Source organism: Hippoglossus hippoglossus, chromosome 12 (genome assembly GCF_009819705.1).
Source record: "Hippoglossus hippoglossus isolate fHipHip1 chromosome 12, fHipHip1.pri, whole genome shotgun sequence".
Lineage (NCBI taxonomy): Eukaryota > Metazoa > Chordata > Actinopteri > Pleuronectiformes > Pleuronectidae > Hippoglossus > Hippoglossus hippoglossus.
In genome coordinates this window covers 21,226,721-21,246,720 of record NC_047162.1, presented here as the reverse complement: position 1 = coordinate 21,246,720, position 20,000 = coordinate 21,226,721, and the positions used below count along the sequence as shown (strand labels likewise).

Here is a 20,000-nt window from a genome sequence, read left to right as displayed (position 1 = left end):
ATCATATGGAGATCATATAGAGATCATATGTAGATCATATGTAGATCACATAGAGATCAGAATCCAGGTCACAGGTTCCTCAGCTCCTCAGGAGCAATGGGCTGCACCTGGGATCTCACTTGGTTCCCTGGTTCCTTTGGTAGTTTGCTGTCAGAGGATTGACCACCTTCAGTTATATGTTGTTGGTTTTGCTTGTTCTAAGAATTATTTGTTAGCCCATTGTCACGAAATGTACTCATTAGACTTTGCTTTACCAGGAGAAAGTGATTTATTAAAGAGTCACTGTTTTACATGAAGCTAAAATGTCACAATGAGGTGGAAACTTGATCATAAATATTACAGAGCGCCCCTTATAGTGACAACTGATGAGTCATATTGAAATATGTATGATTTGCTTACGATCCTTTTCTTGGATTCGTGAACAGTAAAATATGTGCATAGATTTGCAAATTACTGCTTACTTTTGATTTCGAAGAGCAACATTTAACACAAGGTTTCAAAATTAAAGCTGAAAAAACGTCCAATGTATAACACAATGTAGTTTTAAATCTATATTTAAATGTGGGTAAATTGGAGTTGATTGGCAGATGCAGTCAAAATGCTTCACAAGTCATTTTAAATCCATTTGCAGGGACTGACAATTTTAAGATATCTTCTTAGAAAAAGGCCAATTGAGCCAAGTTGCTGCTGCGAAGCTCAACAGTTAAATGAACTCTTAATGTAGTGGTGAGGCTGTGAACTCTGGGTCTTTAGAAGAAACTCCATGTGGACTAATAGTGTAGAGCTCTATTCTAACAGTATGTTCTCACAGCAGCTCTGAACGTTAAGTAGAAAATGTCTGGCTGAGTCTCCTGCTGATGTTAAATGGTGAACTCTGACAGTCGGAGCTACAGCTGAAGGCTTTTAAGCTTTTCTACCTCAGGGAGAAACTGGCCTGCAGCGCTTCAGAGCTCTGAACGCTGCACTGGTCTAAAGAGCAACTGAGGTTTCATCATGAAACAATACACAGACATTCTGTCCTAATAACTAAAGATGCAGACGCAGAGGTTTTGTCATTTCTAATGACGTAGAGGAAAATAGAGGTGGATTTTGTCGACACTAATAACTTTCAGAAAACCAGGGAGAGAGTGAGGGAGGAAGAGACGGAGAGAAAACAATGAGAGATTACAGGACAAAGAAAGACGACGAGACAGGAGTTGGAGATTTAGCTTTTTTGTCTCGGCTGTAATAATTTACAGGAAAAACATAAAATAGAAAAAAACAAGAGATTTTTGATCGAAGACAGAAAAAGAATTGTTCGTAAAAAGAGCAGTTTTCACTCTTTTAAAATCAGGTTGAAAGACAGTTTGTATTTGCAGTTAAGGTTTGATGTTTTTAACAGTATCATCTACATTAAGATTAATAAAAGGATATTGTGGTTCACTGTCTGAATTCATCCTGAAGGAGACGTCACTTCATTCATTAGTTATTGATTTATTCAGTTTGGATCAAACAAACAGACGAACCACAGTCTCACAACGTGATGCAAGTACAACTGTTCAGTACTGACACTGTGGTCAGTGACAGATTTCATCTGATATTAGTTTGACTGTAAAGAATCACTTTGGTCTTTCATCTCTCAGTGATAGGGTTAGGGTTACGGTCAGTGATCTCTGTTACTGTCAGTGATCTCTGTTACCGTCAGTGATCCGTTTACCGTCAGTGATCTCTGTTACTGTCAGTGATCTCTCTGTTACCGTCAGTGATCTCTGTTACTGTCAGTGATCTCTGTTACTGTCAGTGATCTGTTACCGTCAGTGATCTCTGTTACCGTCAGTGATCTCTGTTACCGTCAGTGATCTCTGTTACTGTCAGTGATTCCGTTACCGTCAAGTGATCTCTGTTACTGTCAGTGATCTCTGTTACGTCAGTGATCTCTGTTACTGTCAGTGATCTCCGTTACCGTCAGTGATATCTGTTACCGTTCAGTGATCTCTGTTACCGTCAGTGATCCGTTACCGTCAGTGATCTCTGTTACTGTCAGTGATCTCTGTTACTGTGCAGTGATCTGTTACCGTCACGTGAGCTCTGTTACCGTCAGTGATCTGTTACCGTCAGTGATCTCTGTTACTGTCAGTGATCTCTGTTACTGTCAGTGATCTGTTACGTCACTGATCTCTGTTACCGTCAGTGATCTCTGTTACTGTCAGTGATCTGTTACCGTCAGTGATCTCTGTTACTGTCAGTGATCTCTGTTACCGTCAGTGATCCGTTACCGTCAGTGATCTCTGTTACTGTCAGTGATCTCTGTTTACCGTCAGTGATCTCTGTTACCGTCAGTGATCGTTACCGTCAGTGATCTCTGTTACTGTCAGTGATCTCTGTTACTGTCAGTGATCTCTGTTACCGTCAGTGATCCGTTACCGTCAGTGATCTCTGTTACCGTCAGTGATCCGTTACAATCAGTGATCTATGTTACTGTCAGTGATCTCTGTTACCGTCAGTGATCTCTGTTACCGTCAGTGATCTCTGTTACTGTCAGTGATCTCTGTTACCGTCAGTGATCTCTGTTACTGTCAGTGATCTCTGTTACCGTCAGTGATCCGTTACCGTCAGTGATCCTGTTACCATTCAGTGATCTCTGTTACTGTCAGTGATCTCTGTTACCGTCAGTGATCTCTGTTACCGTCAGTGATCCGTTACCATCAGTGATCCGTTACCATCAGTGATCTCGGTTACTGTCAGTGATCTCTGTTACTGTCAGTGATCTCTGTTACCGTCAGTGATCTTTGTTACTGTCAGTGATCTCTGTTACTGTCAGTGATCTCTGTTACCGTCAGTGATCTCTGTTACCGTCAGTGATCTCTGTTACTGTCAGTGATCTCTGTTACTGTCAGTGATCTCTGTTACCGTCAGTGATCTCTGTTACCGTCAGTGATCTCTGTTACTGTCAGTGATCTCTGTTACCGTCAGTGATCTCTGTTACCGTCAGTGATCTCTGTTACTGTCAGTGATCTATGTTACTGTCAGTGATCTGTTACCGTCAGTGATCTCTGTTACCGTCAGTGATCTCTGTTACCGTCAGTGATCTGTTACCGTCAGTGATCTCTGTTACTGTCAGTGATCTGTTACCGTCAGTGATCTCTGTTACCGTCAGTGATCTCTGTTACCGTCAGTGATCTCTGTTACTGTCAGTGATCTGTTCTATCTTCATTGTAAAATAAAAATAATTACAACTCTATAGTTACTTTATTAATTTACTTATTTAAAAAGCTCATTTACAAATGATTTTAGAAATAAAAGCCTTCAGAAGAAAGTGACGTGCATCATCTGTCCCTTCAGCATCGAGATGTTGACGTGTGATTTCCAGGTTTTTCTTTCCAGGGACGTGAGGACAAACGTCCTCAGTGTCTTTCTGTGGAAGCTCCTCGTTCTCTGCTGATTACTGGAGGGTGCAGAGTTGCTGTAATCTGAGGATTATCTGGGATTACACAAACTACATCTGATTACGGATCCTGTTATCTTCTCTGTTACAAAATAAAACGGGATTTTAACAAATGACTGAGAAGTTATCACAGTTTTAAAAGGTTCAGTAGATATAATCTGTAAACAGAAATCAAGTGGATCATCACTGATATAATATGATTTAATTTATTGAATCTATTCAATCAAACTGAATAAATAAACACTTTATTCCAATAGAAATGTAATAGAGTGTCTTTGTGTGACAGGGAGCGGTCGGTGAACGTGTCGGAGCCTGAGTCTTTGGAAACTGACGGTTTCTAACCTGAAACCAGAAGAGAGCTACAGCTTCCGAGTCGTCGCTTTATAACGACGTGGGACCAGGAGAGAGCTCCGCCCCCCTGAGGATCACCACCAAACCCGACCGTGAGATACAAAAATTGTTTATTGTTAAAATGACTCATTACGTGATGCAGAGACACCAGTTCAAACCTGATCTTTTCAAATATAATATCTATTGAAATAGTATTTTCTCACTGTTTATTTAGGCCACTAGAGTTTAGTGGTTTTCAAGTGTCAGGGTCTGTACAGGACTTTGGATGTGTCTTTTCAAACTCTCTGTTTCTCTTGTTTTTAATATTATGGACGTCAGACTTGTTATTTCCTGTTTTACTTTGAAAGGACTTGTGTGATAGTCTTGTGTTTTACTTCCTGTCTGGTTTCCCTCGTCTGTGATTGGCTGCTCTCCCTTGATGTGTTGCACCTGAGTTCAATCATCTTTTACCTGCCTGTTGTATTTAGGGTGTTTGTTGCTCGCACTTCTGTTTCTTCAGTTTCCTCTTTATTCCACTTCTGAGTTTTTAGTTTGCTTTTCATTCCTGACAACAAACAACCCAACAGACTGCGAGCCTCCATTTCTTATAATCACCTTCTGCATATCACCATGTGTGATGTCTGCAAACTGTATTCACCTGGTGTTTTATGAGAGTAATACAAAGTTCTGCTTGTGATATTAATGGTGGAAGAGTCACATGTGTTTATACAGACATTAAAAACAAAACAGATACAAAGTGCAGTGATACAAACAGATATAGATTATTAACAAAATGCTGAGGCACAATCACAGAGCTACTGTCTCATCAAGGAGATTTAGTTTTCACCGTCTGTGTCTCGGAGTCCAGGTCCTCAACAAGGTGTCTGTAGTTTTAGTGTCAGTGTTTGTCTGTGTTTGTAGTTTAAGTATCAGTGGGTCTCTGTAGTTGAAGTATTTTATCGTGTCTCTGTAGTTGAAGTACTTTATCGTGTGTCTGTCTCCCAGTCCAGGTCCCCAGCCGGCTGGAAGTCCCTCCGAGTGGAAGCTCTGTCCCCCCGCCTCCCTCCAGGTGAGCTGGGAAGCTCCCGCCAACCAAACGGCCCCGTGCTCGGCTACAGGCTGATGTGGAGCGAGAGTCCGTCCGACAAGGAGCAGGTCAGAACCAATGCACATGAGGTTCTACTGGTTCTGTTGGTTCTGCTGGTCAGAAGTGGATCTACTGGTTCCAGTGGTTCCACTGGTTCTGCTGGTTCTACCTGTAGTGTGATCTTAGATGATCCGAGATGTTTTACGTTGGACTCACTGTTTATCTTCAGAGTGTGGAGGTGAACCGGGCTCAACTACAAAATGGAGGGACTCCATAAGTTCACCGATTACACCGTCCGTGTTCTGGCCATCAACCGCTACGGGCCAGGCCCCGCCTCCGAGGCCGTGAGCGTCACCACCCAATCAGATGGTGAGTTCTAAAGTCCACAGTTTGTCCTGCGAAGCAGAAACATGTGGATCAGTTGAAATGATTTAACAATCTTTAATATTTATCTTCTTAAATTACTCATTTGAGTAATTTACAGGGTGGCTATGATTAATCTGATTAATCACCATTTTCTTTGTATATTGTTGTGGGAACGTAAAGATAAATGACACAAGATGGATGTATGCATTTAACATTAGTTTTTTTATTGATGACAAGTCCAAATGATAGTTATACATGGAGCGGCTCATTCTGCGCATGCGTTAATGCGTTATAAACATTTACGTGTTAATATATATTTATTAAAAGTTTAAATGATTCATTCAAATGTAGAACTAATGACAAACACAGATGTGTCTGTCTGACTCGTCTGGTTTGCCGTGTGGTGGCTGGTTAATAAACCCTCCATGTTAGCAGATGGGACATGGACCACGCCAACACACACACACACACACACACACACACACACACACACACACACACACACACACACACACACACAGCAGCTGAATCAATAGTGAAGCTGCTGACAGTTAATCAGAGATTCTTTGATTCAGTTTTCCTCTGATTGACAGACGCACTCATTCCCTTCTCCTGTTTTTTTATGTTTTTCTTCATCACATGTTTTATTTTTCTCACCTTTTAAGTCTTTTCTTTTGTTTTCCTTGTTTTCATTCGTACTCTATTGTTTTCTCTTTTCATCTTTTATTATTCATCTAGCGTCTATTTCTGCTCTTCATTCTAAATGTCCTCTTCACTTTCTTTCTCTTCTTTTTCTTTTTGCTGTTCATCTGTGTTGATGTGTGATAAAGAACAGTTGTAAACATCATTTTAATTGTAAAGATAATTCAGTTCTTCAGTTTGATGTTGCTGTGCTGAGAGTAGACGTCTGAAAACTCAATTTCTTTCTTTCTTAGATTTTTAAAGATGAAAGCACAGAAATAACAGAATCATGTTTTAAATGTAACTAAATTATATTAATCAAATTAACTATGTTAATTGGCCTATTTGTATATGTTTATAAATATAAACAGTTTTAAATGTATAATCTGAGTCAATCTGTTTTTATATATAAAATGATGTTGTGTGTAAAAGCTTCTCCCTCACGTCATTAAAATCCTGTCGCAGGAAACTAACTGTTGATAAATGCTCTGATTGGAGCACAGCTGTGTCGACTTTGTTTCTGATTGACTGGTTCATTTTTAATTTTAGCTGTTAAAATGTTTGTTAATTGTTATGTTGGTTTCTGACAAAAATAAAATGAAAGATTAGACTTTCTCTAAATTGGAAATAAAATGATAACTTGGTTCAGTCTTTATTTGAATAGATTTCTTTCTGTCTTCTGTTTGTCTGCAGTGCCCAGCGCTCCTCCTCAGAACATCACATTAGAGGTCGTCCTGTCCAGGGTGAGTTTGATTTTCACACCCTCGTCTCCACACTGAAACAACCACGGTCGACTCTTCTCTGTTTATTTTGAGAACAATGGGAATAATTTGTTAAAAGCCTTCTTCTTGGACTTGGACCAGTTATTGTAACGTATGCACTCGTCTCTGACGTGCTCTGATGAGAGGGTCTTAAAGGAACACAGGCCACGAGAGAGTTGATGTTTGCCGACTGTGGCTCAGGAGATAAAGTGGAAGGTTGGTAGTTCAATCCCGGACTCCACGTATCAAAGAGCCCTTGGGCAAAATATTGAACCAAACATTAAACTGCCCCTGACGACTGTTGGCCAATGTGTGGACGGTGTGTGACTGAGCAGCGTGGTGGTGCTTACTGTGAGTGGTTAAGACAAAGCTGTAATATATATATAATACCAACCATTTTAAAGTAAATATTTAAAAATATATATTATTTCAGGACGTTTTTATCACATTCTGAGATTTTTTAACAAATAATTTTAAACACTTTAAAATCATTTCTGTGGTCTCACTTTCTGTTTAAGTTTTATTTGTTGACATACATCTTTAACATTTAGGTTTATTTCAGTTTTTCTTCCAGTTCTGTTCACTGAACGTGACAGACACATTCAAACTGTGACACTGTCATCACTCAGCTGCTGCTCTCTGATGATCCGACCTCATTTTACTGATGGATGCTACACGCACACACACACACACACGCACACACACACACACGCACACGCACACGCACACATGAACACACACACACACACACACACACACACACACACACACACACACACACACGAACACACACACACACACACACACACACACGAACACACACACACACACACACACACGAACACACACACACACACACACACACACACACACGAACACACACACACACACACACACACACACACACACACACATGAACACACACACACACACACACGCACACATGACACACACACACACACACACACACACACATGAACACACACACACACACCACACACATGCACACACACACACACACACAACACCCACTGAACACACACACACACACACAACCACGACACACACACACACACACCACACAACACACACACACACATGAACACACACACACATGAACACACACACACACACACACACACACACACACACACACGTATTTCTGATGAAAAGTTGACTCTTTAAAGCTGGACATATATGTTCAGCTTTAGTTTCAATGACACTCCCAACATGACTCAATGTCCTTCTTTATAATCTTCCTGTGATGTCACAGAATGTTTGGTGAAGTCTGTCTTCGATGTTTAAGGGGTTCAGGTTTTTAAGGAAGATCCATGACAGAACAAAGAGGACTTGTGGTCTTTGTTCTTCCTGCAAAGTTCTGATGGTTATTCTGAGTCCTGCTGCGTTTCTCTCTCGAGAACAAAAGAACGTCTCTTGGTCAGCGTGTAGTAAACTTAGATGAAAAAAATGATTTGTGGAGTCATACAACTGCAGGGCAGTGATTCTATTCTCCACCTGAAGGGTAAAATATTAATTTAATTCTTGACTCTTTCTGGCTGTAATTTCTTTGGCTTTATATTACTTCTTCACTCGTATCACACTGATTTGCACCTTCTGTGCCGTCAGATAAATGAGAAACGTGATGGGAGATGCTCAGATAAAATGTTCACCTCATAAAAGAAATCCTGCATCTTCAGATGTTTGTGACAGGAGTTGTGCTCAGAAAGCAGCAGCAGAGAAAATGATGAACGTTTTTCAGAGACGTTGTGAGTGGCTCATAATTTATGTCCATAAAAGGGGGTCACTTGGTCTGTGGAGAGCCGACCTCATTTACTTTCTGTCGCCTTCTTGTCCTGCATGTGATTGATATTTGTGCTGATCGGCTCTGGGGTCAGAGCTGATTGATCATAATGTCAGAGCCCGTGTGATGCTTTCAAAGCTTCATGAAACATGGTTAAAAAAGGAGGAAGATTTTTCTCATAACCAAACATTTATTTAAAAAGACAATGTGCTTGTTAAAAGAAGGTGAAACAGACGGAGCAGCATTAATATCCCAACCTCAAAGGTAGAAACAGTTTGACTAAGACAAAGAGAAATCGTTATTTTCTAGTTTAAAGACATGGAATCAGTTACTGTCTAAACTTTGAATCATGTAACATCTATGTTAAACAGCAGCTGGATTGAAGTGAGTCTGATGTGTGAGTGTGAACATGAGAAAGTTTCCTCCTTCTCTCCCTGAACGTCTGTTCTCTGTGACTCTGCTGAGTGGGTTCCATCTCCTGTGAGAAGAACTGACTGAGAGTCAGCTTCAACTGTCACAACCAGCTCCAGGTGAAGAGTGAAGCTGAACTGAGATCAGTTAAAAAGCACTCTGAAGTTATTAAAAACCAGAGTTTATCTCCAATATTCAGCAGGAAACTGTTAAATATGAAGAATTCTGAAGTTTGGTGGATTTGTTCCAGCAGCAGCTCTTCAGGTTCATGAAGCAGAGGATCATGGGTAATATGCAGCTTTCAGTTATGTTTCTACCAAAGGACTGTGATGTGGATAGGGTTTATATAATGTGAAAGGTCCCTGAACATTTTACATATAAAGATAGTATCTAAAGAGGTGTGGTGGTGATCATGACGTAAAATATATGAAAACAGACACACAAATTACCAAAGATGTTTTACCTCCAATGACAGAATATTACTTTACCAGTTTGTCAGCAGGTTTTTGACAAAAACTTTAAGATGAAAGTTGCTGGGAGGACGGAACATGGGCCAAGAAAGAACTTTAAAACTTTGTGGCAGATCCAGGATTGTTTCTTTTTTGTCCGTTTTTTAAACATTGTGAGAAATAACATTTTCCCACATTTTCACTGATTTTCTCTCAAAATAATTTTATGAATCTAAATTAAATAAATCAGACATATTTAGAGACTGTGATTTGATCCAAATATACATGTGGATCCAGTAAGTTTAAATGTGGTTTCATTTGGAGACTGTTCTCTGAGTGATATTCTGGTAATCTGATAAGATTCCATTAGAGCATCAGACGTCCGCAGCAGAATGTTTTTTTATGTAAAATCCTTGAATGGTGAACTTGATCTTTGCTGAACTCCTGCAGCGTTAATGACGTTTCCTCTGCAGTTTGTTGCTGAAGGAGAAAATGTGTCGAGTTTCTGCCGTCGAACCAACTTTTGAGACAAATCTGACATTTCCTCAGCTTTCCTTCAGCCAGTGGAGTGTCACGGTCAGTGTGTTGTTGAATGCTTGGTTGAACACACAGCCAGAGTTTACACTTGTCAATTCTCTGGACGTGTGTTTTTACTCAGAATCCTCCAGACAGTGTAGCCAGGGTCACTGTCTCTCGTCTGTCAGAATCAGGATCAGCGGAGGATTCCAAACTTTCACTTCTGCTTCTGCTCTGGAATAGTTTGAGGAAGAGGGAGGGATTAAAACCTCCTGACGAGTCTCAGCAGGAGGGAGACGTGAGAACCTGAGACTCATTTAAACAGTGATGAAAAGAAAATCTCAGGCTGAAGTGTTCATTTGACTTCTGACGACATGAAATGAGCTTTTACAAATGAAAACTCTCTGTTAGAGGGGGGGGGGGGGGGTGGAACAGTTTTTTATGTACAGTATGTAACATGTATGTTTTTGTTAATGCTACATAGCTAGCATTAGCAGCTGAGTCTTAAAGAGACACACACACTGCATGGTGTTGCATTTGTATCACAAAGCAAGAGACAGGCTGTCCTCCATGTGATTGCTCCTTTTACTGAGAGGACATTATCAAACACACACAGTCTCTCACACACACACACACACACACACACACACACACACACACACACACACACACACACACACACACACACACACAGTCTCTGTCTCTCTCACTCACACACACACACACACACAGTCTCTGTCTCTCTCACTCACACACACACACACACACACACACACACACACACACAGTCTCTGTCTCTCTCACTCACACACACACACACAGTCTCTGTCTCTCTCACTCACACACTCACACACACACACACACACACACACACACACACACATACACACACACACAGTCTCTGTCTCTCTCACTCACACACACTCACACACACACACACACACACACACACAGTCTCTGTCTCTCTCACTCACACACACACACACACACACACACACACACACACACACACACACACACACACACACACAGTCTCTGTCTCTCTCACTCACACACACACACACAGTCTCTGTCTCTGTCTCTCTCACTCACACACACTCACACACACACACACACACACAGTCTCTGTCTCTCTCACTCACACACACTCACACACACACACACACACACACACACACACACACACACACACACAAACCAGGTGAGTAAACACTCCCTGAATTCAATCTGTGATTGTTTGTTCATGTCCTCTGGGTAAGAGGGGCAATCTAATTGTGTGTGTGTGTCTGTGTGTGTGTGGAGGTCACAGGGTGAATGAGGTGTTCTGTATGCAGCTACAGGGACGGAGGATAACACCTTCAATTAATTCCAGTCTTGGTTTGAATTTTTTCAAAGCTTTGTCATGAATTTTGAAAAAAAAACACTTTTCATGATCTGAAACATCTGGTGTCTGATTCCTGTGATTATCAGTATTTATATGATCAGTGTCGTCAGCTTTCTGCAGATATCAGTGTTTTCCACTGAGGGGAAATCAGTCGGAGGCTCCTGGTGTGTTTGAAGGTGACGAACGAGGCCGCAGCTTCACATGCCTTTTTAAAAATTTTAATAAATATATATATATATATATATATATATATAATGCGCTTTATAACAGCAGCTACATCTGAATACAAAGCAGCTGAACTGCCAACATTTCAGACAGAGGATTTTTGTACAGTAACGCCCGAGGCCACATCACCTCTTGTTCACACATGGAAAGAAGAAAACACATGTGAAACAGCTTTAATTAATCCATGGAGCCTGTTTAGTTCAGTTAGTGTGTAAAAATAAATCAAACTCAACATGTATTGAACAGAAGTCTGGTTCAGCTGCTCTGTTGACAGTAGCTGAAAGACGACCTCAGGTCTGACGTTTAGTGGTTTCAGTCTGAGGGTAACAGCACAAACTGAAAACGCAGACTGAGGCAACGTTTGAGGAAAATTACTCCTCAGGTAGTTTCTATAGAAGTCTCTGAGAAAGTGACTCTACTTCTCACTTTATAACATCAGGAAACATTGGATTGCAGTTTTACCAGTGGACTCGCAGTTGGGTCGGGTGGGAAGGGGACTGGGGTTAACTCCAGGTTCCTCACGGTGGAGCTGGGGGCCAACTAACACCAAGGGGACTCTCTGGACGGTAGTGTGGTGGTTTACAGGTGTAGTTTTCAGAATAGATTTAAAAATGAGAGCAGCTTTCCAGACTCATGAGTGGTTTGATTGTGATTAGAGGGCGTAAACCTTTTCATATATATATAAATGTCATGATGTAGAAACGTCACAAACTGCTGACTCAAAGTAAAAAATTGGCCCAGAAGGTCAAAGACAGTTTGAAACACTAGGTGGTGTTATTAGTCATTTTCAACCATAAATTCAGATATTTTACAAATGTAATAAAACCAACATTAATTAGTTTCATTATAGCACAGTCGTATATATTTAGTTAACTGCTCAAAAACACATTGAAGTGTTTAGTATCTCTGTAATTAACATTTCCTTATGTTGAAAGAAAACATGATCTGGTTGCAGAATGTTGTTTGTTGCAGTTTAGTTGGATGTAAACAATTATTTCGGAGACAGTGTTGAATCAGTATCTCTGCAGCTGCAGGAACAGTTTGTAGTTGCAGCAGTAACAGTAGCAGACAAGTAGAAGCAGCAGCAGCAGTGTAATTATAGCACAGTGACTTTATTAATAGTCGTGACAGACAATAAACCCAGTGAACATTGTGGTATCCGAGTGTTGTTGTTGTTGCTCCTGTTACTCAGGAGTGTTTCCCTCAGGTGTCATGGTGCTGTCCTCCTTCATGGATGGTTTCCTCCTCGTGTTGCTGTGGGAATTGTTCCAACATGAATTCAACCTCTGTATCGTTTCCATGGAGACCTCACATCCAACTGTGTCCTGTCAAAGTGGCTAATTGTTTAATGAAGTGCGTGATGACACCCGCCAGAGAGCGAGGGAGGCAGAGTATGAAGGAATTTGGCCGACACACACATTTATTAAATTTTACTCCTTTCCTAACCCCCCCCCCCCCCCTAGTAATCAGTTCTGCCTTAATCAATTAGTGAGATGCGGAGCAGCCGAGGGAACAGGTGCAGCTAAATGTTATGAATTCCTCTGTGACCGTTGTCACAGTAAAACTGGATGAATATTTAAACTGCTCATTGGCCCGATCGCTTACATCACAGCTGATGGAGGATACACACCGTGTGTGTGTGTGTGTGTGTGTGTGTGTGTGTGTGTGTGTGTGTGTGTGTGTGTGTGTGTGTGTGTGTGTGTGTGTGTGTGTGTGTGTGTGTGTGTGTGTGTGTTAATGCCTGTGTCGGTTAATATAGTCCTGGTCCGAATTTACAACATATTATATAATGTATAAAGTTTTGTATACAATTGTTTAATATTTGAAGTAGAATATTCAGTGTTTTTTCAATATAAATCAATATATATTCACTTTTGTTATATAGAAAATTACATTGTGAGAATTATTGTTTTATGTAATGACACGATGAGCAAGAGTAGAAATGACAGATATTAAACAATGATGAAAATAATAGAGGGAGAAAGAGGTCAGTACATTTTCTAATTCATGAATGTTCATTACACACACACATACACACATACATGTTTGTACAGCTTCTTAGTGAGGACACTCACTGACATAATGCATTCCCTTGCCCCTTACCCTAACCATCCAAACTTAATGCCTAGTCCTAACCTTTAACCTAACCTTAACCTAACCCTAACCCGAAAACCAAGTCTTAACCACTAAATAGTGGTTAAGACACTCAAACTGGTCCTCACAAAGATAGCTGTACAAGGACACACACACACAGCCAGGGGCCACAACACAGATTTCAGACGATACTTAATGTTGGTGGGAAAAAGTGAGTCTGAGTCAACAACAACAAACACACAATAAATTAGAGACAGAAAACAACAGGAACCCACAAGTTTCCTTAGTTTCTGTCTTTCTTGTTTTCAGAGCATCAAGGTGTCATGGCAGCCGCCTCTGCGCAGCGCCCAGAACGGCGTCATCACCGCCTACAAGATCAAATACAGGAAGACGGGTCGGCGTGGCGACCAAGAGGCCATTGAACCCAACAACTTCTGGTACCTGTTCACAGGTGAGAACCGGCATCAAAATTAATCTGATGTTGTTTCACTTTACATCTCTAATGTTCGATCTATTTTAAACTTAGTCTTAAAACAGCTGAGCTCTGCAGTTTTTATCGAGTGTTACTTAAACAAACGGGCACGCAGACTTTTTCAGGGATTTTTTTCAGCAGCAGATTTAACAAGCAGGCATTTGACACCATTTTCTCATCAAGATAAATTCAATAAAACTGGAGCTTGTTTTTTGTCCAAGAGATTAATAAATTAAAAAAATATAAAATCTGGAGAAGGGTTAGGGAGTAGTTTTAAACGTTATTATGATACGTTATTATGGTTTTTAAGGAAAGACGGATGCTTTTTAGGCCGATGAAGTTCCTTCAACATTACTGTTGAAATGGTGTTTGTGTCTGGAAGTGTGTGTGTGTGTGTGTGTGTGTGTGAGTGTGTGTGTGTGTGTGTGTGTGTGTGTGCGCACGTTTAAACTGCCACAAGCTATCATTTTAATTTGAGGTTTGCAGGAGTTGAATGAAACTGATCTTCCTTTTCATTATTTTGTACTGATGTTATCTTCATCCGTCTTCATTGTGCAGGAATTAATTCTCCAGTGACAGGTGTGTGTGTGTGTGTGTGTGTGTGTGTGTGTGTCCAATAATCACCTTTTTTACTGTGTGAGAATAATAAACTGAATTTCTATAAATGAGATAAAGAAATTGCAGTTTCACTTTGAACATTTATTGTTTCTTTATGTTAATTTCACTTTGTTTGATTTTCTTTGTCTCTCTGTCTCAGGTTTGGAGAAGGGCAGTCAGTACAGTTTCCAGGTCGCAGCCATGACGGCCATGGAACAGGTCCAGCAAGCGACTGGTTCACTGCTGAGACACCAGAAAACGACCTGGATGGTAAGTGTGTGTGTGTGTGTGTGTTATGTGTGGTAGCTGCAATCTGTCCAACATGTAAATACCTCCAGTGTCCCAACACACATACATATTTAACCAGTTAAGGGCTGAGATGGATGGAGAGAAGATTTGCTTCTGGGGACGAGAGGGGAGAGGAAGGAGGGGGAGGGAGAAAGGAGAGGAGACACTAAAAAGAGAGCAGTGAAAGAGGAGAGAGGATGAAAGAAACTACTCATCCTCAGAAGACTAATACTAAGAGATATTTATAACAGAAGGTAATCTATTTCTTTAAACGTGTGGTTAGACATAAACTGATCCCCTGACATGTTCCTGCCGTGTTCCTCACATGTTCCTGACATGTTCTGCAGGTTCTGTCTGTGAGAACAAATGTCTGAGTCAGTGTCTCTGGACATGTTCTGGATCTTCTTCTGCAGCCTCCTAGTAAAAATGTGTGTAACATGTCCTCGTGAGTCCATGTGAGGACACAGCAGGACAATGTGTGGAAGCTTCCCAGAGAGCGAGTGGACGTGTTGATGAGGTTTCTAACACGTGACGGACGTGAAACTGGAAGAACACAAACATCTCAGGATGAAGAAGAGGAGCCGTACACGTAGAAGACGAAGACGTCAACTTGGAAACACGAGGAGGTTCCAGATCTTTTGGTGATGAGGGCCGACGCCGGTGTGGATGAGCTGTAAACAACAACACTGATCTTTCTGCTGGTTGGTGTTGAATAAAGATTTCAATCTATTCAAAGCACAAACCATGAGAAATAATCAGATGGTAACTGAAGCACCAGGATCATTTGGGTATAACGTGGTTACATTTTTAACAAATGTATTATTACAAATTGTTATTCATCCTCAAAGTGAACCCTGAGAGACCTCTAACCCCCAGTCTACGATATCATTTTATTTCATCTCGTTTTTATGTCTATTTTACTCCTTTAACTTGTACCTTTTGTACAAATGTACAAATATTCTCGATAAACAAAACGGCCTTAAGTGAAAAGTAAAAATATAGTGCAACATAACATACAACACAATAACAGACCAGTACAAAGTTTGTTTCAAGAAAGAAGAAATCAACCGACATCATTGAACCAGTTTGGTCGTCTGATCATTTCTCGTTGTTACAGGAGCTGACCTCGCTGAAGCTCGAAGGACGATGCTCTGATCAGCAGGAAGCTGCTGAGATAAAAACACAAACACATCTATGCTAACCATGTTTCCAGGCCGAGACACACAGACCTAAATCTCATTTCAATGGATTATCACTCAATAAAGTGATGTGTAGCGTTTCCCTCCCAGAGGAACCAAACCAAGCTACTCTGATCTAATCTGAGGCTGAGGAATAAGTGTCAGGCCTTATAGGGCTTAATACACAGCTAACAGGGTTAGCATCTGTTAGCTAAGGCCGAACCATGTAAGTGCCTGTTACTGCAGCTGCAAACAGGGTTAGCTTTAGCGCTGGCGGTTGTGGAGGCCAGGACAACAGAACTACCACAACCACTCTGCTTTCTTCTTCTGACGTGTAATGTTTCACCTGTTTAACATTACACCCTAACCCTGTGTTCTTGCAGAGAGTCAGGTACCCGACCAGCCGAGCTCTCTGCACGTCAGGCCGCTGCCCAACAGCATCATCATGTCCTGGACTCCACCCCTCAGCCCCAACATCCTGGTCCGAGGTTACATCATCGGCTACGGAGTGGGAAGTCCTTATGCAGAGACGGTCCGGGTGGACAGCAAGCAGAGATACTACTCCATCGAAAACCTGGGTAAGGACGGTGGGGGGGCAGAACCAGTGGACGCAGCCAGGTCCAGAGGAGGAGATGGATCAGTTTCATCTGTCGTTAATAAAGACTCTGCTCTCAGTCTGTTTACTTTAGCAAAACAAAGCGAAACTTCTAGCTATAATTGCAACTTCTACCGACTACGAAACTGTATAAACTATAAACAAGTCAAATTGAGAATAAAGATGATGTCATCAGAGCTGCTCTATTTATGTTAGTTCAAGTGTCGTGAGCCAGTATGGATCATGGATAAGGTTAATTTTACACCGACACTGTGCAGAAACAAAGCTGTCTCTTAGGACATTTTAAAAAAACATCTTGACACAAAAAAACTGTTAAAAGGTTAAATTGATTTGGAGAAAACTTGACTAAACTGAGAATTCAGATTTTAGTCACATTATTTAAATGTTATATATACTGTATGTATAGACATGTATACATCTTAATCACATTCCAGCATCCTACTGGACTTTTCACAGCATTTTCCTCAACATGTTCGACAGATGCTTCACATCATCATATGACTACGTAAACTGGAATAGGGTTAGTTTTATTAATGGAATATTCTATTTAGAAACTCATGATCGAAATGTTTTATTCAGAACAGGGTGAATAGTTGGAATATTACTGTTCATCAAATCAAGCTCAGGTCACTTAGGCTTAGTTTTCTTTTGGAATATAGTTTAGGTCTCAGGTCACTTCTCAAACTTAAAAGCTGCAGTTTTATGATCATTTGGTTTTATTTATCTTGGTGGCTAACCCGACTATTGTATGTTCTTTCTGGTTTCTTTAAATTAAGTACTTCTTTAAAGAGAATCGGCAACTGGTGACTGAAATAATAATACACTTACTTGCACAGTTCAGGGAACCTTTTAATAATTCTTCACACTGACTGAATTTTAATTCTGATGGAAAAATACTGAATCATGTTATTTGAATGCTGTCACTCACGCTGCTCACATTTGAACATGCTGAGTCAAAATAAATTACCCAGCCTGCCTTTGTCGACCGTTTTTGCAATTTTGACACAGTGATTCCCTTTTCCATTAATTTATTATGATGATTAAAATCTACATTTAATTACAATCAATAATTTAAAAGAAATTTATAAGAACGCTGCTCTAGGTGGAAATCTAATTGTGAGCTGGAGAAAGAGAAAGCATCGTCTCCTGCGGCTGTGACGAGTCGTTTGAATGCCAAAGCAGACAATAGCAAACGGGGAGGATTTTTATTCGCAGATGAAAATTCCTGTCCCGAGTTTCACGATAGAGGAGTAATGAAAAGTACGATCCAGCCGTTGTGTTGCATGCACACATGGGAGCGAGTGCACATATGTACACGGCATTTATAATTCATAGTAATCATTAATTCATGTGGCAAGGCATCTGGGGAACGGAGCAGGCGTTTTTGTTTAACTAATGCGGGCGTTTGATGCCACAAGGAGAGACGATGCAGCATCATATCGACAGTGACGGGCGGTGGCCACTGCATGACGTGTCCACAGACATCATAATCATAATAATAAACTTATTAGCACCTATCTAAACAAGGTTACAAAATGATTAACAAAATCCATGGTCAAAAATAAATGAATAGAAATAAAAGCTATAAAAGCTAAGGTTAAAAGTTGAACGGTTAAAGGTCAATCTGACTGGCTTGTGTGGCAGATCTATGAAAACCATGTGTCCGCTTAATAGATCAGACGTCATCACCTCTTTCTAAACTAAACACTCACAGGCAGCAGAGTCAAATCTGTCCCATTTAACAAACTACATAAAATATAGTTGCAATAACGGTAAGGTTAAAAAGGGATAAAAGGAATTAAAACAAGAGTAGCACCAGAGTTACAAATCACATTTTACAAATAATCACGTCTTCATGTGCGTCTGATGTATGAACAGAAGTAAAAAAACTTTGGTTTAAAAGTGGAAAGAGTTGAATCTTCACATGAAAATGTACAATAATGTATTTGCTCAAAATAATTTGAAATGATTCTCTCCGTTTCCCCTCAGAGCCCAGCTCGCACTATGTGATTTCCCTGAAGGCATTCAATAACGCTGGAGAGGGAGTTCCCCTGTATGAGAGCGCCGTCACTCGATCTCTGACAGGTAGGATCACACACAACTGACCATAACCCAGCTAACCCTGACCCAACTAACCCTGACCCAACTAACCCTGACCCAACTAACCCTGACCCAACTAACCCTGACCCTACTAACCCTGACCCTACTAAACCCAACCCTACTAACACTGCTAAACCTAACCATACTACACCTGGCCCAACTAATCCTAACCCAACTAACCCTAAACCAAATAACCCTGACCCAACTACCCCGGAACCAACTAACCGTAACACAACTAACCGTAACACAACTAACCCTACTAAACCTAACCATATTAACCCTGACCCAACTAACCCTGACCCAACTAACCCTGACCCTACTAACCCTGACCCTACTAACCCTAATCCAACTAACACTACTAAACCTAACCATACTACACCTGGCCCAACTAATCCTAACCCAACTAACCCTAAACCAAATAACCCTGACCCAACTACCCCGGAACCAACTAACCATAACACAACTAACCGTAACACAACTAACCATATTAACCCTGACCCAACTAACCCTAACCGTACTAAACTTAACCAAATAACCCTAACCCAACTAACCTTAACCCTAACCCCACACTGGTGATCGTCACATGCGTGTTTACGGTGGTGAGATGACACAACTCTGTGATATCAGGTCTTATAACATGTTCCACTAGTTCAGACCACAAGTCAGTATGTAAAACTGTGTGTTAAGTGTTATACTGATACTGGTGGCAGTATTACTGGTACTGGTATTACTGGTTAGGGTTCCTCAGCAGATTGACAGCAGTGGCACCAGTACCTTAAGCATTACCTTTATTGGTAGCATTAGCTTTAGCAGTAGCAATAATATGCTACCTTCAAATGTTTTTTACCTGAATCGTATGCACACAGATCTCATGTGCAACAGAAAATAAAGAATAATAATACACTTTATTTCTACAGCACATTTCATTGAATGCAACAATAAAAGTGGTTAAAAGTAAACAAGTACAATTCTATAAGGAGTCATGTTAGTAGCAGACTGTAGTAACAAAGCAGGATCATATGTAACTGTAGTAGTAGTGTTCCTACAAAAAATATTGTGTACTATTTCAGTGTGAGTCTAAAATGTACTGTCATGTACATGCTTTAGGTCAATATATGTATATATTTATATAGCTTATGGCGTGTGAAAGATGCCACACACTTGTTACAATGTGTGTTTGTGTGAGACTCATTAGCTCAACCTCCAGACTCTGAGCTGTA

At 40.6% G+C, this 20,000-nt stretch overlaps 1 protein-coding gene across 1 annotated transcript in view; it reads left to right on the top strand.

The window, feature by feature from the left end:
- LOC117772217 (netrin receptor DCC-like) overlaps nucleotides 1-20,000 on the top strand; it is a gene marked incomplete at its 5' end in the record, with an annotated part of 63,301 nt that overhangs the window by 700 nt on the left and 42,601 nt on the right. The window contains 14 exon segments of the mRNA XM_034603189.1: nucleotides 3,711-3,750; nucleotides 3,752-3,805; nucleotides 3,807-3,867; nucleotides 4,651-4,657; nucleotides 4,760-4,842; nucleotides 4,845-4,909; nucleotides 5,071-5,085; nucleotides 5,087-5,210; nucleotides 6,582-6,631; nucleotides 13,839-13,980; nucleotides 14,759-14,803; nucleotides 14,806-14,868; nucleotides 16,448-16,642; nucleotides 18,670-18,765. Of these exon segments, the coding sequence (XP_034459080.1) occupies nucleotides 3,711-3,750; nucleotides 3,752-3,805; nucleotides 3,807-3,867; nucleotides 4,651-4,657; nucleotides 4,760-4,842; nucleotides 4,845-4,909; nucleotides 5,071-5,085; nucleotides 5,087-5,210; nucleotides 6,582-6,631; nucleotides 13,839-13,980; nucleotides 14,759-14,803; nucleotides 14,806-14,868; nucleotides 16,448-16,642; nucleotides 18,670-18,765 (1,040 nt within the window).